Consider the following 22,970-nt stretch of genomic DNA (forward strand, 5'->3'; position numbering starts at 1 on the left):
CTCAAATAAACTTTCTGCCTCTCAAATGTGTTGTTCCCCTCTCTTTATCTGGAGGCCTGCATTGTTGAAAGTAAGTTAATCTTCCTCTGGACTTGCCTTCAAGAATGTGAAATTAAGTCGTGAAATGTAGGGTGAAGGTTCAGAAAAGCGCCACATTGAAAAGAATAAAGTAATAGGATGAGCTCTTCTTGGATTTTAAAATGGTCTGGATTGTAGAATCAAGGAAAGGAACAGTGAAGGATACAAGGAGCAAGAACAGTTTAAGAGCCTGGAAAAGAACATGTTAGGCTAACCTAATAACCTAATATGGGGCAGCACAGTGCCTCAGTGGTTAGCACTGCTACCTCACAGCACCAGGGTCCCAGGTTTGATTCCAGCGTCGGGTGACTGTCTGTGTGGAGTTTGCTCATTCTCCCCGTGTCTGTGTAGGTTTCCTCTGGGTGTTCCGGTTTCCTCTCATAGTCCAAAGATGTGCAGGTCAGGTGAATTGGCCATGCTAAATTGCCCATAGTGTTAGGTGCATTAGTCAGAGGGAAATGGGTCTGGGTGGGTTTCTCTTCGGAGGGTCAGTGTGGACTGGTTGGGCCGAAGGGCCTGTTTCCACACTGTAGGGAATATAATCTGAATCTAATCTCACAAGAGGTGAAGAAGGAAGTGAGCAGTTGCTTTGATCAGCACTTACCAAACAATCGTACCATTTTTCCTATAGTATAAATTATTGTGATTGTTTGAAATTTGGCAGTCTTGTGTTTGTTCTGATGAATGCAAGGTGAAAGGTTTCAGCAACATACCTCTGTCTTCAGCGCTGCTACAAGTAAGTAGCAGGAGAGCATTACCTATGTATTCCTTTCTCCCAGACACTTGCATCAGTCGCCCCTTGTCAGAAGACACTTGAACAGAGTCACCAATTGTTTGCTAGACCAGGATTACTGAAGCCTCCATTAATTAGGCGGTGGAAAATCTCCAAGTTGCATCTTGATACCCAAGCACAATTACTTCAAGAATTTGTGTGCGGCTAGCAACTGCCATGATCAAACATGTGAGAATTGGCCCTCAGCTAACTCCTGCTGCAGCTTGTTGTTACGGGACAGAATTCAACTCATATTCACACCTTTAAGACAGTGCCACTTAAGGTTGCAATGTTTTAACTTGGCTCATTCATTTGGTAATGTTCTGCCTCTGAGACAGAAAGTTGGGTTTCCCAACCTGACAGCAGCACCTGTGCACAATGTCCAGAGTCTATATCAGCCATGACTAAATGGTAGAGCAGACATGATGGGCTCAATGGCCAATTCTGCTTCTTTATGTTACAGTCTAGAATTTAGTGCAATACCAAGGGGATGCTGCATTGTCAAGAGGTGCAGTTATTTGGATGAGATGTTCAATTGGGACCCTGAATTGCTGCCTGGTCATTAGGATGTACAAAATCCCATTGGACTATTTAGGGAAGAGCAGGGTGTTTGGCTGTCTTTGTTAAACCAACACCATGAAACTCAAATTAACTGGTTGTTTGTGTTAACATAATCTTTGCACTTTAAAGTGATCAGTTATACGCAAAATGCTTTGATAAATATTGAAAGATACAATGGAATCTCTGAGGCCTACCTCTTGCTTGTCCAACTTCAGCAGCATTTCTGGAACTTTGAGGATGCCAACTGGAGACACTGGAAATTCAGTCCCAGCACTACATATTCCAGAAGATTCTTCAGATGTATCCCCCTCTGAATGATATGACAGACCAATGAGGCAAATTACTCCTCCAGGATTGACACACAGAGAGTCTGCCACCAAAACATGTGTTTTAAAGCTCATCTTTTCCACTCAACGAATTATGCCCTGGAGTTACAGCTCAACTGGACACAACTCTCTCTGATACCAACAGAAATAAATGCACAGTTCCTGTGAGAGAATCTATTATTTCCACAACAGTCTCAGAATAAATGAATGTCATTTTAAGAGTTAGACGAGGAGGCATTTTTTGTCTGAGTGTTGAGAGTCTTTGGAACTCTTTGCCACAGAGACCAGTGGGGGCAGAGTCCTTGTACTTATTGAGGGCTCAGATGCATGGATTCTTGATCAGTCGGGGAATCAAAGGTTATGGGGGAAGGGCAGGAAAATGGACATGAGGAAAGTTGCATCAGCCATAAATGTATTGAGTAACAGAGAAGGCTTCAGGGCCTTAATGGCTACTCCTATTGCTTATGGTCTTATGATTATATCTTGTTTTCCAGTTGTAGATGGGGACACCTTGTGTGTTTTCTAAGAGTCTAAATCACACTGCTTCCTAGCTCTGCTGGGCATTATCTGATTCATGTTCAAAGATGAAGTTACGCTTCAGTTATACAGTACATTGGTGACACCACATCTGGCGTACTGTGTACAGTATTGGTCACCTACTTACAGAAGGATTGTTGATGCATTGGAAGCAGTTTAGAGAAGATTTACTAGATTAATACCTGGAATGAGCAGGTTTCATTAAGAGGAAAGACTATACAAGACAGGCTTGTATCCTCTGGTGTTTAGAACAGTCAGAGGTGACTTAATTGAAACATGTAAGATTTGGATGTACAAAGTTAAAAATCACACAACACCAGGTTATCGTCCAACAGGTTTAATTGGAAGCACTAGCTTTCGGAGCACTGCCCCTTCATCGGGTGATTGTGGAGAATAAGATTGTAAGACACAGAATTTACAGCAAAAGTTTACAGTGTGATGTAACTGAAATTATATATTGAAAAAGACCCAGATTGTTTAAGTCTCTCATCTTTTAGAATGATCATGTTGTGTGATTTTTAACTTTGTACACCCCAGTCCAACACCGGTGTCTCCAAATCAAGATCTGGAGGGGATTTGACCAATGGATGTGGAAAGAATGTTTCCTCTTGTGGGAAAATCTAGCACAAGGTGTCAAAGTTTTAAAAATAAAGGGTCATCTTCTAAAACAGAGATGGGGAACCTTTTTTCCCCTCTCAGACGACTGTAAATCTTTGGAATTCCTTTCCTTAAAAGGCACAGAATCTTTAAATATTTTTAAGGCAGAGGTAGATTCTCGATTATCAAGGGGATGAAAGATTATTGGGAATATCCAGGAGTGTAGAATTGAGGTTAAAATCAGATCAGCCATGATCTTATTGAATGGTGGAGTGGTCTAAAAGGGCTGAATAGCCTTTAGTTGTCCCTTACTCATAAGCTTGATGAGATTTGACATTCAATTCCATTGAGGTTTTTGGCTTTACTTCATTGAAAGAGGTCGCAGTTGATTACGTTCAAATTTGGTATGTAACAGGCCTTGAGGATATAGAAGAAACAGGGCCAGTTGAAGAGCTAGCACCAGCCATGAGGTTGAATGGGCTCCTTCTATGCCAGTTTTATAACATCTTTGTACTGTCAACCTTTTTGTTTCTAGGGAATTTGACGTGGCAACCAAATAGAATCAGGAGTGGATGTGAAGTTGTGTTTAGTTTAAGTTATTTAATGAAATGATTTGTCGGTCACAGCAGATATTATTCACCAGTTATATTAAGGCAGAACCAAGCTTGTAGCTTTGTTACTTATTTGGACAAGATCATGTATGTTATTTACACAATGCCATGAATTGACTTTTAATTAGTACAGAATGTTACTTAGAGTGTTGTATGTGTTAACAACTCCTCTCCCTTTTTCTCCCCCTCTCATTCTGTGCCTGTATAGCTCCAACACCAGTAGAACCTGTTTCAAACGCTTCAGTGGGAGGTTACTAGACATGTTAGCACAACACTCTGACAAGGTCTCTTGTCGTGTGCGGAACTCAGAGAGTGAGAAACGGCTCTTCAAGCAGAGCCCGGGACTGCCTCAGGCAGAGAGAACCTCCTGTTGCAGGGGGGGCGGCAGGTGCTGGGAACACAGATCTTGTTACTCTGTAGATAAGGAATGTCAGAGTGTCTGCCGAGAAGCGGTCAAGCTGTTTGTTTTGGACTTCAGTCTCGCTGTTTATCGGGAGAGTGCTAAAAGCTACAGGCACGACGAATGTGGAATTTTAGGGAGCAGGGGGACAACTGCTGATGGGCGATCACCGCTTCAGAAGCCAGACGATCAGATGGACTTGGAGCATAGAAGGATCAGGCAAGGGAGGAAACGACAGCGTCTAAAAGGTGAGAGAACTCTCTGAACATTAGTGACTTCGCCCTCCGAAAGATGAACATTCCTTTGAACAGATCTAGTCCTGTCACATTAACTAACCATCCCAATTCCATTTTCTGAGGCAGACGGGGCCATGTCGATCATTTCTTGCCTCTAGCTTTGCGTGTTCTTGGCTCTGTCACTCCACCCCAGTCAGAGATTGTGGCCTGACTTCAGTCAGGGAGCAGGATATGACTGACCTCCTGCCCTGGGACTTGGTCATCTCCAACAGGGGGCGGATGGCGGAGGGCAAGACACTTTTGTCTGGGCTGGAGACAGTTTCCGTCATTTGTGACCCAGACATGTCAGATAACTATTCAACTACTAAACAAAAAAAAGTAAACTAACCAGATTTGAAGTGAGCAGTAACAGTTGCGACTTGGGAAGATAGCTGTGTACACACCACAGAGGCAAGATCTGACAGGTAACCTCTCCCCTGAATAAACAGAGCTTGTGTTATACAGTCAGCCTGGTGGAATTTAACTTCAATATATAGAATCTCGAATTGAGAGTTTAGTCTCAGTAACTATGGTAGTAAAAACTGATCTAGTTCACTAAATGTCAAGCAGAGTCTTCCTGGGGGAGGGGAGGGGTCAGGGTCAAGGGGTATCTGGAGCCCAGGCCTGAAGTCTTACTACATCCTCCCAAAGGGCAGCAGCTCAAATCACACACTGAATCAGGCAATGGTAAGGCAACTAAAGGGGCCTTCACCTACCCTCCTTGGGGAGTGAGGGGCACTATTCCAGTTCAGAGCTATCAGCCAATCAGAGCCTCTTGAGAGCATCCTGGAGGATGCCATGGGGCTTCTGAAGGAAGAGCCATCTCAGAGAGCTGGGATCATGAAGGATGCAAGACCCAGGTAAGTAATGGGGGGGATGGGGGTTGGAATGGCAGAAGCAAGGGCAGGACTTCCCCTTCACCCCGTTCTCCCCCTTCACAATGTCCTCCCCCTTCACCCCATCCTCCCCGTTCTCTTCACCCTCTCCTCCCTCCTATTCTCCCGCTTCTTCCCCTTTTCCCTATTCTCCCCATTCTCCTCCTTCTTTTCCTTCTCCCCCTTCTCTCCCCCCCCCCTTCTCGTCTGCTGTCAAGTGACAGCATCCTTCTGGATCTGGTATGTTTCAATTAAGTTACCTCTGACTCTTCTCATCTCTGTAGGATACAGGCCTAGCCTATCAAGCCTTTCCTCATAAGGCAACTTGCTGATTCCAGGTATAGTCTACTAAACTTTGCTGATTGTTCAAAGTGTGATGTGACCTGAATCACATTGCAGTGACAGCTGGCTCAAGCTGCACAGTTTCACAGCCTGACTATCCATTCAAATGTCAGTTAAAAACCAACCATCTCCTGGATGATTGGGAATGCCATGAAAACCCTTTTATCACCAAGTCTTTTGTCTCCTTGTTCAGCAATACTCTCCTCTCTCCTGTTTCTTCCTGTCATAGAACTTTGTGAACCTACTTCTCATCTCGTTTGAGGGTCAGGAGGTGAAATCTCGTCCACCAAGTGAAGTTGGCGAAACCCTGCAATCTTTGTCACCGATGTTATCTTGGTTTCTTACAGCTTATTTCATTCCACAATCAATTCCCAGTGAATATTGCATGAATCAATTCAACAGCTTCAACCAACTGTGTGAGCAGTTTTACCTATCCTAGTCTCAAGCATACTCCACTGTCGGCTTAGCCTTTAGCTTCAGTTGGTAGTACCCTTATGCTCAATGTCACAATGTGCTAGGTTCAAGGGCCTATTCCAGTGGTGCTTGGCTCCAAAAATTGAAGTTGACACTCCAGTGCAGTACTGAAAGAGTGCTGCACTGTCGAGGGTGTTGTCTTTAGGGTGACACTGAGGCCCCATCAGCTGGGTTTTTACATACCACAGCTGCTGGCATGTTGTAGCTTCTGGGTTACCAACCACGGGTGGCTTGTGGCTGAAACAGTTCACAGCTACCAATCCTCCTGTCTGTGCTGAGTCTAAGGGCCTATCAGTGGTAGAGGATAGGTTACTGGAGTCTTAACATAAAGAGTCACTTATATAACATGATAGCAATTAACATTCACTAGTTAGGCATAATTACAATGACTAGGAGATAAGTATGTCTCATCTTTGGGACCTTGTACAATACAACCAGGTTCTTCATCCAAAGATATCATCAAAGTAGATGGAGCTAATGCAAATTCAACATGAACTCTTTCAGAACTATTATGATATATAACACTATTTGTCTGCTCAGATGTGTGTAAAAGATGCCAGAGTACTATTTTGAGAAGAGCAGGAGAGTTACGTCTGAACCTTTGGACCATTTTTATCTCTCAACCTGCATCTCAAAGAAACAGATTACCCGTTCATTATCTAGCAGTGTGCAATTCAACTGCTGCATTTCCTACATTACAACAGTGACTCTCCAAAAAGCCTCCATTAGCATTGAGATGTCTGTTAGTAATGAAAATCATTTTATAAATGGAAGTGTTTACATTTTTCCCTTTTATTTGGTTATTTGTGGGTGATGGTAGCGAGCATCCTCTGCTTTAATGATTTGGAGTCCCTGGTGGTATGTTTAGATTAGATTAGATTCCCTACAGTGTGGAAACAGGCCCTTCGGCCCAACAAGTCCACACCGACCCTCTGAAGAGTAACCCACCCAGACCCATTTCCCTCTGACTAATGCACCTAACACAACGGGCAATTTAGCATGGCCAATTCACCTGAATTTTGGACTGTGGGAGGAAACCGGAGCACTCGTGTTTGCATGGGGAGAACGTGCAAACTCCACACAGTCACCCAAGGCTGGGATCGAACCTGGGACCCTGGTGTTGTGAGGCAGCAGTGCTAACCACAGAGCCACCCTTCCTAGTGCCAGCTTGAAGGATATCCCGTATCACGATAGGGATCTGAACAGAGAGATTAAAGATGTGTTGTGGTCCATGTCAAGAGGAGACATAGGGACAGGAATAAGCCACTCAGCATTCAAGTTGATAAAATGTGGTGCTAGAAAAAGCACAGCAGGTCAGGCAGCATCTGAGAAGCAAGATAGTCGATGGTTTGGGCAGGACCCTGATGAACAACGATTCTCATGCTCCTCAGATGCTGCCTGACCTGCTGTGCTTTTTCCAGTCCCACACTTCATTGACTCTGACTCACCAGCATCTGCAGTCCTCACTATCTCCTCGTTGCCTCCATCCTCGAGCCTGCTTCACTACTTCAGATCATGGCTGATCATGAACCCCAATGCCATATTCCCAGCCATCTCCATATTCCTTGATATCATTAGTAACTAAAAATTGATCAATCTTACTTTTGAATTTTCTTCATGACTGAGCTCCCACAGCCCTTTGGGATAAAGAGTATCGAAGATTCACCCCAATGATTGAAGAACTTTCTCCTCATTTCAGTCCTAATTGACTTGCCTTTTATTCTGACACAGTGTTTCCCAGTTATAAAGATACTATATTCAGGAAAAACATTTTGTATGTTTCTACAAGATCGCCTCTCATTCTTCTAAGGTCCAGAAAATACAGGCCCAATCTCCTCAAATTCTCTTCACAGAATGGCCTCACCATCCTAGGCATCAGTCTAGTGGACCTCTGCTGCACTGCCTTTATGACAGTTATATCCTTAATGTTCTGTACTATTGTAGCAAACCATTGTTGCTCCTGCGTTCAAATCTTCTTGCGATAGAGACTAAATATTGTTTGTCATCTGAATTGCTTCCTGCAGCTGCATGCTAACTTTCAGTGACTTATGAACAAGAATATATAGGTCCCTTTGGAGAAAAACACTTTCCAATCTTTCGTAATTTAAGAAATATTCTGTACCTTTGTTCTTCCTGCCAAAATGAATAACCGTATATTCTATTCCATCTGCCATATTCTTGACTACTTACTCAGCCTGCCTATATCACCTTTAAGCTGCTTTGCAGCCTCCTCGGAATTCTCATCCCCACCAAGTTTTGTGTCATATACTCATCAGGACATTTGCAAGAGTACCATTATAAAGAGGAACAACATTTTAAAACATTTTTATATACTCCTGATGAGTGCAAGATGAAAATCTTGTCTTTTTGCGGTATTACTACACATTTAGAAAAGTGCACTATGTTTTGAGTCCCTCTACTCCCAGGGTTTCCACAACAGTTAATGATTTAATCAAAGAATGCAAATTTGTCAGTTTACCTGACCAATGAAATCGGGTCAATAGGAAACACTGACCAGGTTCTTGTACTTAAGAAGAACACTTTTTACTACAAATAAAAAGTTCTAGCCACAGGCAAACAACAATGAAATATGAACATGTAACTCTATTCATTGAAACTATAAACCCCCTTTAAACTGCGACAAACACTTAACTGACAGAGACAAACTAGCCAAAAAAGAGTGTTTATTGGTTGATTCAGTAAAACTAGGAAAATGCAGTTCAGTTGGACCAGTGCACATGATTTGCTGAGGTGTTGTTTTTGCTTCCCAAGACCTTCTGATCCCCCTTGTCCAAGTTACTTGATTTCTTTGCAGGAGGCGCAGGGCAACTGGTACTATAATTACAAAGTCTCTTAGTTTATGGTTAAAGGCAATAATTCATTACAACTGGTGGGAGAATCAAGGGCTGGGAAAAGGCACAAAACCTCAGTGTGAGTTGTCGTTCAGTCTCCTGATAGCAGCGATAAAGTAACTTAATACAAAAATACAGGTATCCAAATGAAGCTTGTTGCAAAAGTCAATTGATTATAATGGAAAATTTACACTTGTACATTGTCTGAGAGAAATGAAATAGTTCGGAGCTTGATAGCAGAAAATTTCTTGAGTGTTTTTGAGACAGTTTGCTGAAACAATATGTTCTTGAACCAGTGAAAATGACAGGTCAGATTAGATGAGGTGCTGAGTAACATGTCAGAATTAGTCAACAATCTAATGGTTAAATGAACACCTAACTAACAGTTACCATAACATGATTGAATTCAGTGATAGGTTTGAGAGGGATATAGAAGACTCACCTACTATTCAAAGTTTCAAGTTGAGGTCATGCTGAATTTGGAAGAAATTGGTTATTGCCAACTGAGCAGGCAGAGAAAATTGCAGATGTTACATTAAACTTGTTTTGAACCTTGGTTTGGTCACACTGAACAGCTCTGACCATTACATTATCCATTGCCAGGGGATGAGTTGGCGGACTGGATCGAACATTATTCATTCATTTCTTTTGACCTATTGGGCACAGGGCTTCTCTTGATGACAGGGCTGCTCTTTTGCAATTATAACCAAAATATTTTTCAGTAGAAATGGAATTTGTACTTTGGGTCAACTGTCACAGTTCCTTAACTGTGGTGTTTCCCGTTTTCATTTCAGATTTTCAACACACAATTGTTTTTATCTGTGGAATAATTTCAGATGATTACAACTCAGTTTGTAGTGGACAAATACTGAGAGTACAACATTTGATTGCAACTGCATTTTACTCAGCACGTTTTATGCAGCACATAGTTTCTGCTGTGTTTAACCTGCTCCCCTGATACTGCAGCGAAACTAACCAACTTGACAGGGCAGTGAAAAGGGTGTCTTACTCTGTGTCTTAGCCATGCTGAATTTAAACTGAGTGTAATTGATCGGGCAATGAATGGGATATTTATTTGTATCTGTCCATGTTGCGTTTAGCAATGCTGATGGGGTATTTTTCAAATCATAGATTCAACACAATATGTCCTCAAGCCTTGTCGCGGTCCCCTTTTTTTAAACTTTTCAAATACTTACTCACTTCCTGTTTAAAAACCATTGCTTACACCAGTTTCTGTTTCTGTTTAGGCAGTGCATGTTGGAACAACCAAAATATGTAAAAATAAGTCAATCTCTCCTTTTAATCTTTTGGTAATGACAATAAATTTATGTTCATTAGATTCCCATTTATCCAGACAAAAATCCATTACAAATGTGAACAACTTTATCTTATCTCCATTTATCCCACTCTGCTCTGGTGAAAAGTGATCCACATTTTTCTTGTTTATACTTGGCAACTTCCTGATAAATCCAATTCATATTCTCTCCTTGGCTTTGAAATCATTTCTGGAGTGGGACAATCTGTCTGTAATGTTTTAACAGCAGCTTAACATTGGTTTAACAGCACCTCTTTGATTTGCTGCTATTTTTTAAATCTGCTAAATGTTTCTTGAAGCATTTTTGTGTTTCTGAACCACTAAGGTTTCCCAACATTTCCAATCCTGAAACTTTATTGTTGGATATTCATGCATTTATGTCGCTCTTTCTGAAGGTAGGTCTTTGGCTTGTTGTCCACTGATGCCTCATCCTGAGCTATTTCCCTGGTGGTTTCCTTTTGGCAAGTGGCTGTTTGCCATTACCATACAGTCTCAGGGCTTGGAGGCAGGTACCAAGTCAGTTCTGAAGAAGGGCCACTGGATCCAAAACGTTAACTCTAATTTCTCTCCACAGAATCTGCGAGAACTGCTGAGTTTTTCCAGAAATCTCTGCTTTTGTTTCCAAGTCATCCTTGGCAGGAATCAATCCCATGATGCTGATGTTATTCCGAATTGCACACTAGCCATCCAATCAACTGAGTTAACCAGTTTCCACTGTTAAATATAGTTTCTTTCTGATGTTTCCCTCAATATCAACTCATGATTTTCTGAATTAATTTTACTCTAAGGTTTATCTGCCAATCTACGAACCTATCTAAGCTCTTTTGATTTGCAGCCTAAAAGTAGCTATTTCCCCTTTTTGTGCAATATGTGCATTTTATTTTTTTGGTGCTTTAATTAAAACATATATTGGAAAATGCTAAAAACCTAAAACTAACTCCAAAAGGCAACACTTTCTGCATTCCTTCAGTATATGAAACATATTTTTATTTATTCATATTGGATCATGTTGCCCAACATTTATTGCCCATCTCTTATTGGCCCTTAAAAAGGTAATGGTGGGCCACCACCTTGAACTGCTGCAGTCCAATGTCTCTGATCTTCCCTCTAAATATCAATTCATTGTTTTCTGAATTAATTTAACTCAAACATATATCTGCCAATTCACAAACCTATCTAAGTTCTCTTGATTTGCAGCCTAAAGGTTGTTGCAATATATTTCCAAGTTAGGATGGTAAGTGGCTCGGAGGGGAACTTGTAGGTGGTGATATTCCCATGTATCTGCTGACCTTGTCTTTCTAGACGATGATGTCTGAGGATCTCTGGTGAATTTCTGCAGTGCAACTTGTAGATAGTACACACTGCTGCTGCTGAGTGACAGTGGAGGGGGGAGTGGATGCTTGGGAATGTAATGCCAATAAAGTGGGCTGCTTTGTTCTGGATGCTGCTTGTGTGTTGTGGAGCAGCACTCATCCAGACAAGTGGAGCATGTTCCATTGCACTCCTGATGTGTTTTTGAATGGTGGACAGACTTTGGGGAGTCAGGAGGTGAATTATTCACTACAGTAATCCTATCCTCTCTCCTGTTCTTTTAGCCAGTGTGTTTATTTGGTGAGACACCAGTTGAGTGTTTGATCAATGGAACCTTCAGGACATTGATAATTGAGGTTCAGTGATGGTAATAATATTGAATATCAAAGGACAGTGGTTAGATTATCTCTTATTGGCAATGCTCATTGTTTGGCAATTGGGTGGCGAAAATGTTACTTGCCATTTCTCAGCCCAGGCGAGAGAATTCCAGATCCTAGATCTACCTAAAGACAGTGCCACCAGTGAGAGTAGCAATGAAAATTGTAAGTGCAGCATTGGAGGAGTGCAGAGATCTTGGAAGGCTTTATGGTGGGAGAAGGCTGCAGAGGTAGGGAGGGATGAGGCATTAAGAGGGATTTGAAAACAAGGAAATTAAAGTCGAGGCATAGCTGGATTGGGGGCCAGTGTAGGTCAGCAAGGTCTATTGCAATTCCTTTATGAATATATTCAATATTTCTTCAAAGAGCTGCAGTATATAAAATTAATCAGACATGACTTCCCTTTTACTAATATGGACTGGCTGTTCTTAACTCCTGTCTTTTTATGCTGAATATCAGTGTTGTCCCATATTATCATTTTGGAAATTTACCAATATTAGGCTGATCAATAATTACCTGCTTTTTTGAATAGAGATTTTCCTTTGGAAATACCATCCGCTCAAGGATCCTTTCAAGATTGTGTTTAAAATTCCTCAGTATTCTGGATTACAAGCCTTCAGAATTTGTGCTTTTCTGCTTTGAATTCCAATCATGTTTGCTGAATTATTTCCTTATTGAGTGTCATCCTATCTAATTATTTCACCTATTTCTTTTAATTCACTTGCGGGACATAGGTGTTGCTGGTTGGCCAACATTTGTTGCCCGTCCCTAGCTACCCTGTAGTGCCTCTTCATTTCAATTCCCACACACTTCTGAGGCAAGGTATTAATTTAATATCTCGGCCATATTTTAACCCTTAACCGCCACCAACAACCCACCCTCCCCTCCTGGCACCTTCCCCTGCCACCGCAGGAATTGCAAAACCTGGGCCCACACCTTCCCCCTCACCTCCATCCAAGGCCCCAAAGGAGCCTTCCACATCCATCAAAGTTACACCTGCACTTTCATAAATGTCATTTACTGTATCCGTTGCTCCCAGTGCGGTCTCCTTTACATTGGGAAGACTGGATGCCTTTTTGCAGAGTGCTTCAGGGAACACCTCTGGGACACCCGCACCAACCAACCCCACCACCCAGTGGCTGAACATTTCAACTCCCCCTCCCACTCTACCGAGGACATGCAGGTCCTGGGCCTCCTCCATCACCACTCCCTCACCACCCGACACCTGGAGGAAGAATGCCTCATCTTCCGCCTTGGGACCCTTCAACCCCATGGCATTAATGTGGACTTCACCAGTTTCCTCATTTCCTCTCCCCCCTCCCCCACCTTACCCCAGTTCCAAACTTTCAGCTCAGCACCATCCTCATGACCTGTCCCACCTGTCAATCTTCCTTCCCACCTATCCGCTCCACCCTCCTCTCTGACCTATCACCTTTACCCCCTTCCTCCATCCACTTACTGCACTCTCAACTACCTTCTCCCCAGCCCCACCCCCTCTCATTTATCTCTCCACTCCTGAGGCTTCCAGCCTCATTCCTGATGAAGGGCTCCTGTCCGAAATTGTTGATCTTCCTGCTTCTCGGATGTTGCCTGACCTGCTGTGCTTTTCCAGCACCGCTCTAATCTTGACTCATATTTTAACCTTGATGAGATTCCAATTTTTGTCACTGATTAACCCTATTCTTTAATTTTTGAAAACTCTTTTGATGTTTGTATAAAATCTATCATTGCTCTTATCTTTTCTGACCAATCTCTCTTCATTCTTTCATTTAGTCTTTCTGAAAAATTTCAGGTTAACACTCCAGTGCGGGACTGAGGATATGCTGCACTATGGCGGTAAGCCTTTCAGAAAAGCTGGCCTTGTCTGATCATCAAAGCAGAACTAAACAGTGTCATAGATTTTGATTTTGAAGATTGAGCAAAGTTTTGTAAAAGAAGAGAGATTTAGCCATGGTGTGTTGGCCAATATTTATTCCTTCAGTTTCTCTGTCTTCATGTAGAATCCTCAGTTGTCCAAGGCTTACCGATGCTGGCTCTCCACACATCTTTGGAATTACTTCAGCCCCCTAACATCTCTATTACTCTTGCCCCATTATATCACAATCGGGAAATTAGAATAGGCAATGTACAAAGCCACCTCTGCCTGTATCGTGACTGAACCAACACTGTCAGCGTTCTTAAACACTCTTAACACAGTGGTTCCCAACCTGTTCAGTAACACCGCACACTTCAATGAGACAAACAATGCCATGGCATGCCCACTTTTTTCAGGTAAATTGATTGCTCATCAAGGTAATATTTATTGTACTTACTGTAGTAATGGTCTTACTAGTAAGGTTGGTAAAAACAATGACTGCAGATGCTGGAAACCAGATTCTGGATTAGTGGTGCTGGAAGAGCACAGCAGTTCAGGCAGCATCCAAGGAGCTTCGAAATCGACATTTTGGGCAAAAGCCCTTCATCAGGAATAAAGGCAGTGAGCCTGAAGCGTGGAGAGATAAGCTACAGGAGGGTGGGGGTGGGGAGAAAGTAGCATAGAGTACAATGGGTGAGTGGGGAAGGGGATGAAGGTGATAGGTCAGGGAGGAGAGGGTGGAGTGGATAGGTGGAAAAGGAGATAGGCAGTAAGGTTTGCAATATATTGCATGCAACAAGCTAAAGAAGAATCAAATGCATTAACATTTCAAATCCACAGGGAAAATTACACCGTCTTCAACTGCAAGTATTTTCAAACTCTACTTTGTTAGATTATTTCTAACTATTCATGGCCCTATATTTGTTCCATGCATTGCATTTGGTTCAGCAATCTCAATTCTGCAGGGGAGGTGCTGGCCTCGTGGTATTACTGCTAATCCAGAGATCCTGATAATGGCCTGGACACCCAGGTTCAAATCTAACCATGGCAGATGGTGGAGTTTGCAATTCAGTAAAGATCTGTAGTTAAGAACATAATGACGACTGTGAAATTGTTGTTGATTGGGGAAAAACCCATTTGGTTCACTAATGTCCTTTTGGAAAGGAATCTAGTCTACATCTGACTGCAGACCCACAGTATTGTGGGTTCACACTTAACACCCTTTGGGCAATTAGGGATGGTCAATAAATTCTGGATTATCCAGCAACCCAGATGCTGTAAATGCATTTTAGAAAGATGACTTTTCGTGTTTCTAATAATATTTTTAAAAGTATAATTTTTGTGAAATAGCTGAAATGATACATAATTGAAGTTCAATGGATTTGGGCAAAACACATTAATAGAATAATTTGCAATTTACCAGGTTACTGCGAAACCTGGACCTGCTGATATTCTTGCTATTTTTCCTTTGAATTCAGATGTTCTACCATTGACTGAATTAGTGGATGAATTGCCCCTTAATCGTTTTTCTTCCCCTGTTCTAAAAAGAACAGATTTCACAAAGAAATATGGATCCGGGCAATTTAGCTGCACAGGCTAATATTAGTTTGTTTGTTTCCTTTTACTATCAACAAAACAAAGTACACCAATGCTCTTGCTTGGTTTCTGTGGTAAAAATGATCACGTCAACTGCCCTAGGGCCTGTGCATGGAAAATTGAGAAACCAATACCTCGCGTTTGATGATCAATTTTTTTGAGTTGTAATTTTGGCTGGATAGAATATTGGTTAAATTGAAACAATGTTTGTTTTACATTGATTTTCATTACCCTTGTACAAAATTTCACAGCAAATTCGGATAGTTTTTGTGGCACACTGGTTGAAAACCACTGCTCTAACACCTGAGCTGGTCATCCCTACCACTCAATCAACATCATTAAAAAAAAACACAGATTATCTGGCGGATTATCTCTTTGTGAGAGTTTGCACAAACTGGCTACCAGGCTTCCTACATTACAGAAGTAATTGCACTTTAATGACCAATAAATCTGTTTTAATGGTGTTGATAAATATTCATCAAGATTCGAGTGGTGCTTGAAAAGCACAGCAGGTCAGGCAGCATCCGAGGAGCAGGAAATCAACGTTTCAGGCAAAAGCCCTTAATCAGGAATGACTAATTGATTGATAAATATTGGTCAAGACATCAGGGCTGACTCCCCCCAACTTCAAAATAATGCCATGGAATCTTTTGCATCCACCAGAGCCAGCAGATAGAGCCTCAGTTTAATATCTTGAGTATAGTGCTCCCTCAGTGCTGCATTGGAGAGTTACTCCTTATTTTCATGGGGCCCAGATTAGAATGGTGCTGGAAAAGCACAGCAATTCAGGCAGCTTCTGAGGAGCAGTAAAATCGATGTTTCAGGCAAAAGCCCTTCATCAGGAATACTGTATTCCTGATGAAAGGCTTTTGCCCAAAACATCAATTTTACTGCTCCTCGGATGCTGTCTGAACTGCTGTGCTTTTCCAGCACCATTCTAATCTGGACTCTGGTTTCCAGCATCTGCAGTCATTGTTTTTACCTCCTTATTTTCATGCCGTAGGCCTAGCATAAGACTTGAACTGACAGACCAGAATGTTAATAAGTAACTTTAGCAAATGCTCAAATAGGCTGATCTAGAAACCACCTTTTTATGGTGAAGTTCCTCCACTTCTTTATCACTTAGATTAAAGCAATCATTCATATCATAGCCCCTTCTTATTCCCAAATATATTTCTAATTTGCTGTCCCATTAAATCATTCTCACTGTTTGTGGTCTACGGTAATGTATCAGTCCCTTCTTATTCCTTTACTCTAAAATCAAATCGGTTCAGCTACTGTATCATCCCTGAAAACAATTCCACATCCCATCACTCTATTAGAATCATCAGTTAATATTGCTGTTCCTTCCTTTCGCGGATACTCAGATTCTTCGGAATATTTGTGACCAGGAATGTGCATTTTCCAGCTCCTGCTCAAGCATTGTCTCTGTCAGTTGAATTATACAAAATTTCTATTAAAGCTGCACACATACATGGTTATGCAGTAACTTAGAAGGTATCACGCAAGGTATATGCTGTGTTAAATGTTATCTGAGAATTTAAAGGTATCAGTTGTGAAAAAGCTGTCTGTGTACAACAGATCATTACTGGGCACATTACCATTATGCTATACTTCCCATCATTAATTCAATCCTTTTCACACAGTTACACATATTTTACACAGTTACATACTCACACTCAAAGCAGCTGCTGTCCATTTGACAATCTTACTCATTCAACTGTTCTTTTTGACCTAATCGTTATTATCTTCCTGACTTTCTTTCTATTTAATCGTATCACTTGCTGACCACTCCGGGACCTTGTGATGTTTGCCACCTCTACCAGTATGTGGCACCAGGTAAAAGTTATTTGAGGTAGTTTGCTGTCACTAGTCCTCCTTTTTCTTCTCTTTGTTGTGGGTTTATCCAGTAATTTGTGGCAGAGGATACACCAGTGTGAAGTATCTACAGACGAGGCACTGTTCTTAAATAACAATAAGATTTGAGCAATAAGTTCAATTACATTTACATAGACTAGGACTTTCTTTCAGTAGGATGCAGGAGGTTAAGGGGTGACCTTATGGAGGCTTATAAAATCATGAGGGGGATAGATAAGGTGAAAGGCAGGGTGGGGAATTTCAAGACTGGAGCCATATTTTTAAGGTAAGAGGAGGAGGATTATACAAAGACATGAGGGGTAACATTTTGACACAGAGAATAGTTTGTATCTGGAATGAACTTCCTGAAAAGGTGGTGGATGTGGGTACAGTTACAATGTTTAAAAGACATTTGGATAAGTACATGAATAAGAAATGTTTGGAGGGATATGGGCCAAGCGCAGGCAGATGGGACTAGTTTAGTTTGGGATTTTGGTTGGTATGGACTGATTGGACGGAAGGGTCTGTTTCTGTACTATGTGACTCCAGCAGCTGGTATACTTACATCTGCTCCCTCCAAAGACTAGAGGGGACTAGAATCTTGATTCCTCAGTTGTCCAAGGCTTACCGATGCTGGCTCTCCACACATCTTTGGAATTACTTCAGCCCCCTAACATCTCTATCACATCTCTATTACTCTTGACCCATTATATCACAATCGGGAAATTAGAATAGGCAATGTACAAAGCCACCTCTGCCTGTATCTTGACTGAACCAACACTGTCAGCGTTCTTAAACACTCTTAACACAGTGGTTCCTAACCTGTTCAGTAACACGGCACACTTCAATGAGACAAATAATGCCATGGCATGCCCACTTTTTTCAGATAAATTGATTGCTCATAAAGGTAATATTTATTGTACTTACTGTAGTAATGGTCTTACTAGTAAGGTTTGCAATATATTGCATGCAACAAGCTAAAGAAGAATCAAATGCATTAACATTTCAAATCAAAAACTCCAAAAACATGTCTCCATACACAGACTGTGTGTGACATCAGTAGAATGGATGGGGCCAATGTCACATGAACATTAGCCCTTTCAGAGCCATTATTTATACAGCACACACCATTTCCTCATCTTGCCTCCACTGCTATGGCTCTTACAACCCCCACACTCTCCCATTGTAGTGTAAATCTTCACAACATAAGACATTGTTGATTGAGGACTTTCTCCCCAGTCCTGATCAACTGAAGTCACTCCTTTCCTGGTAGTGCTCTCAGTGTTTCAATAATCTGACTCATTCCCTCCTACACACACCCTTGTTTCATTTTTGATTTATGTTTGACATCTGGAAGCTCTATTTCTTAATTTTTCTCTCAAATTCCGAGACTCTCATCAATTGTTTCCTGAGTCAATGTACACCATGAACAAAAACAGAAATTCCTGGAAAAACTCAGCGGGTGAGGCAACATCTGTGGAGAGAAATCAGAGCTAATGTTTCAGGTCCAGTGAGCCTCCTTCAGAACTGATGGTAGCTAGGAAAGGATTGGTAATACAAACCATGACTCCTGTCATTTCATTTACCCCTGCAAAATCATTTATACCTGCTCTCCGCTACGCCCCATGCTCAGATCCCAGGAGGTTACAGGTAGTTTTTCTATAACGTGATGGTTGCTTTCTCGTGCAACGTCTTTCTTGTGAAACAGCACTTAAGGTGTTGGCGATGTAATCATGTTACAGCCAACACACATTTTAAAAGTTTGCGCTTTAGGAACAATGTCCCAATTCATCAATTGTGTTACAGCGAATTCACATTAATGAAACATGTGCTATAGCAGAACGATCTGTACATTGCATTCACATCCCCCTACATTGCAATGTGCTTATGACCTGAGAGTGCTTCTTAAATTAAGTGATAGATGCAGGTACAGTTACAACACTTAAAAGACATTTGAACAGGTACATGAATAGGAAAGGTTCAGAGGGACTTGGGCCAAATGCAGGCAAATGGGGAGTCCAAAATTAGAGGGCATGGGTTTAAGGTGAGAGGGGAAAGAACTAAAAGGAACCTATGGGGCAACTTTATCACATGGAGGTTGGTGCATGTATGGAATGAGCTGCCAGAGGAAGTGGTGAGGCTGGTACAATTACAGCATTTAAAAGGCATTTGGATGGGTATATGAATAGGAAGGGTTTAGAGAGATTTGTACCAAACAAAGGCAAGTGGGACTAGTTTAGTTTGGGAAACTTGGTTGGCATGGACAAGTTGGGCCAAAGGGTCTGTTTCCGTGCTATATGACTCGATACCTCCTAGTGTGGGATCAGAGGCTAATCCTTTTCTTGTAAATAGATTTATTTTCAGAATGCAATGTCACATATCTCTGCCTCTTCTCTACCAATACCCAATGTCTCAGAAGTCTTTCTTTACTCTCCTTTGAAAAAAAATAGATATTGTTCCTGGGATGGCAGGATTCTCCTACAAAGAGGGTTTGGGCAAACTGGACTTGTATTCTATAGATTTTTGGATCATGAGAGGTGGTCTCACTGAAACTTACAAAATACTCAAAGGAATACACACGGGAGGTGAAAATAGGGACATCACTTAAAAATAAAGAAATGGCATGTAGGCTTGAGATACAGAAAACTTCTTTTACTCCATGAGTGGTGAATCTTTGGAATTCTGTACTTCAGATGGCTGTGTAACCTCAGTATGTGAGCATATTTTAAAGCAGAAGTTGAGAAAAATATGGATTATTAATGGTGGAAAGGGTTATGAGGATAGTGTGGGCAAAAGGCATTGTGTTAAACAACCACAACTATATTAAATGGTGGAATGGGCTTACTCTTGATTTCATGTTCTTACTTAAACAAATAAGCTAATTAAAGGTATTGTGAATCATACTTAAGTCAAACGTCTTTTCCATTAGGCCATGTAAACATGGCAAGTCTTTCTTTATATGTGCGCAAAGTACTTAGATATTTTCTGAGTTGAAGGATGTTATGACACAGCTCTGGAATAGATGGGGCTTGAACCCAGGCATCCTGGCTCAGAGTGGGGACACTACCAGTGCACCACAGGAGCCCTGTCAAAGTAATTATCCACCTAAGTGAGTGCCCTTCACTTGTGCGTCCTTAATCTTGGTAATACAGTTAACAAAGCATTAATAGTGCTTCAGTTGAAGAAGTAAGTATCAAATTTGAGTTGATTCTTCACCAGTGTTCCTTATAAGCCCAATTATGCAGCAATCTGGAATGTACCAGAAGGTGCAATACACAGGCTACACAGATCAAAGAATAATGAGAGAGAAATCTAACTTTAAACAGTCTTCCCTCTAAGAAGTGCAACTGTTCAATAGCCTGACGTTATAGTGTAGGCTGAGCACAAGTCAAGCCCTTCAAGTTACTGCATCAATTTAAATGGTCCATGTACTTCGAGTGTTACTTAGAGGGCATCCTGATCTTAACTGCCAAGGGATGCAAGTAAGATGGTTAAACCTCACAAATCTCCATCATAGCACAGCTTCTGACCAAAGCCCAGGAGAAGCAGTGGTACCAAACCCATTCCCAGCAGACAGATTGACCAACAAGTTACTTTAATGATTTAAACTGCATCACTCTGGCTGGATGCATTTCCTGGGCCTCAGGAATCCCAGCAGCTGAAGGGAGGTAAGGGCAGGTTTTTGGGGAAGGTAAGAGCTTGTTCTTGTGCTCCCTCAAGCTTCTCCTCCCATCTTAACTGGACCTTCTCTCCAACTGTTACTGAAGGTGGGGCTTGGACTCTTCTGCTACCAGCCCATGCTTCCACTAGCAACAGGAGGCAGCTTACCTCCGGTGTGACCTCCTCTGGAGTGCTCCCTTCCTGATGGAGAGCCAGGCTGCCAGTTTGACCTCTGGGCAGGGTCCAGTCAAAGCAAAACTGCACATACTATGGAGTCAAAAAGCCATAGTAAGCTGGGGAAGCCGTCCCAATAGAAACACTGCCCACCCACTTAGGCACTGCTCCTCTGCCAAGATTCAGTCTCGAATCACTTTGGGGAGATGGTGGTGTCATGGTAATATCACTGGACTAGTAATCCTGAAGCCCAGATGAACGCTCTGGGGACTTGGGTTCAATTCCCACCATGGCAGCTGGTGGAATTTAAAAACTCGATTAATAGGGCATCACATGGCTCAGTGGTTAGCACTGCTGCCTCACAGCACCAGGGATCTGGGTTCGATTCCACCCTCGGGCAACTGCCTGTGTGGAGTTTGTACATTCTCCCAAGTGTCTGCGTGGGTTTCCTCCGGGTGCTCCGGTTGCCTCCCACAGTCCAAAGATGTGCAGGTTAGGTGGATTGGCCATGGGAAATGGGGTAAGGAGATGATTCTGGGTGGGATGCTGTTCAGAGGGGCATTGTGGATTTGAGGTGCAAAATGGCCTGCTTCTACATTACAGGGATTCTATGATTCAGAGTCTGGATGTATTGCCCAGGCTTGTGCTATTTGTTCAGGATTCTGAGAGTATGAACAACACTTTACAGAACCAGATATACTAAAGCCCCTAACAGCACCCTCAAAACATATCAATCTCAAAACACTAAAGCTGGTGACTCAAGAGTGGCCTGAGTCTCTGAGCAGTGAAAACCAACAGTTCTACAGAGTTTAGAACTTAAATTGTTGTTACCTTCAACATTGAGGATACTCTCGATTATCAAATCAGCCATGTTCTCATTGAAAAGTGCAGCATATGTGATAGACTGAATGGCCTACTTCCATACTGACATCTTATGGTCATATTCCTTCAGTACCTTTGGAAGAGATAGGATATAAACACAGGTGAGAGAGCAAATAAGAGAAATGAAGAGGGATTATGATAAAAGATTGGCATCTAACATACAGGGAGATCTCCCAGTCTTCTAAAGGCACATAAATATTAAAAAAAAACATGGAAGCAGGAGTTGGGCCAACTGAGGATAACAAAGGAAATTTACACTTTGAGGCAATGGTCATGGCTGTGGTGTTAAATTAATACTTTGCAGTGGTCTTTTTTATTGGGCAGATACTGCCCAGACCATGGTGACAGAGGAGAAACAATGTCACTAGAAAGATTTAAAATTGGTCAGGAGCTGATACTGGATAAGCTGTCAAATTTAAAGATAAAAATCACACAACACCAGGTTATAGTCTAAGAGGTTTATTTGGAAGCACTAGCTTTCAGAGCATTGCTCCTTCATCAGGTAACTCGACTAATTACCTGATGAAGGAAGAGTGCTCTGAAAGCTAGTACTTTCAAATAAATCTGTTGGACTATATCCTGGTGTTGTGTAATTTTTAACTTGGTCCACTCCAGTCCAATACTGGTACCTCCACATCATGTTTAAGGATGTTAAGGCCAGAACCAGAAACCAGCAGAGATGCGTCCAAGGATATTGAAGGAAGTGAGAGTGGAAATTACAAAGGCACGGGCAATAATCTTTCAATTTCCCTGGACTTGGGGCAGGTGTCTGTGGACTGGAGAATTGCAAACATTCGGCACTAAGATAGACCCAGCAATTATAGTCAATTTAACTCTGTGAAACCTCTAGAAGCAATATTTTGGATAGAATTCATAGTTTTGTGGAAAAATGTATTAATTTGGAAGAGCCGGTGTGAATTTGTTAAGAGAAAATTGTATTTACTTAGAGGCTTTCTTTGAAGAGGTAATGAAGAATGTTGTTACGGGAAAATTTAATGCGGTGTACATGGACTTCTAAAAGACGTTTGACTTTGAGGAAACTTACAGCTTATTGAATAAAAGGAACAATAAAAACATGGAAACAAAATTTGCTGAGGGATAGGCAACACAGAATAATGGTTAATAGATATTTTTGAGGCTGGAATAAGATTTGTGGTGGGCTTCCTCAGGGATTGATTATTGGGACTCTTGCTTTTTCTGATCTATAAATGATCCAGATCTTGGTGTACAGGGGACAGTTTCA

General features: G+C 41.7%; 2 protein-coding genes across 5 annotated transcripts in view; one reads left to right on the forward strand and one right to left on the reverse strand.

The window, feature by feature from the left end:
• Positions 1-22,970, reverse strand: part of LOC148139783 (uncharacterized) — a 93,041-nt gene that overhangs the window by 56,254 nt on the left and 13,817 nt on the right. For 2 of the 3 annotated variants that reach the window (XM_087980484.1, XM_087980483.1), the window contains exons 2-3: positions 21,677-21,800; positions 1,606-1,721 (exon numbers count right to left, since the gene is read on the reverse strand). In XM_087980484.1, coding sequence (XP_087836610.1) covers positions 1,606-1,721; positions 21,677-21,716 — 156 coding nt within the window. In that variant the 5' untranslated portion in view covers positions 21,717-21,800. The remainder of the gene's footprint in view (positions 1-1,605; positions 1,722-21,676; positions 21,801-22,970) is intronic. The other variant, XR_015753465.1, reaches the window with a different exon arrangement.
• Positions 3,799-22,970, forward strand: part of arhgef19 (Rho guanine nucleotide exchange factor 19) — an 88,321-nt gene continuing 69,149 nt past the window's right edge. The window contains exons 1-2 of one of the 2 annotated variants that reach the window (XM_087980479.1): positions 3,799-4,130; positions 13,496-13,539. In XM_087980479.1, the coding sequence (XP_087836605.1) occupies positions 13,524-13,539 (16 nt within the window). In that variant the 5' untranslated portion in view covers positions 3,799-4,130; positions 13,496-13,523. The remainder of the gene's footprint in view (positions 4,131-13,495; positions 13,540-22,970) is intronic. The other variant, XM_043675745.2, reaches the window with a different exon arrangement.

Source organism: Chiloscyllium plagiosum, unplaced genomic scaffold, assembly GCF_037043375.1.
Source record: "Chiloscyllium plagiosum isolate Xiang-an unplaced genomic scaffold, Cpla_swu_hap1 HiC_scaffold_37, whole genome shotgun sequence".
In the NCBI taxonomy this organism is placed as follows: domain Eukaryota; kingdom Metazoa; phylum Chordata; class Chondrichthyes; order Orectolobiformes; family Hemiscylliidae; genus Chiloscyllium; species Chiloscyllium plagiosum.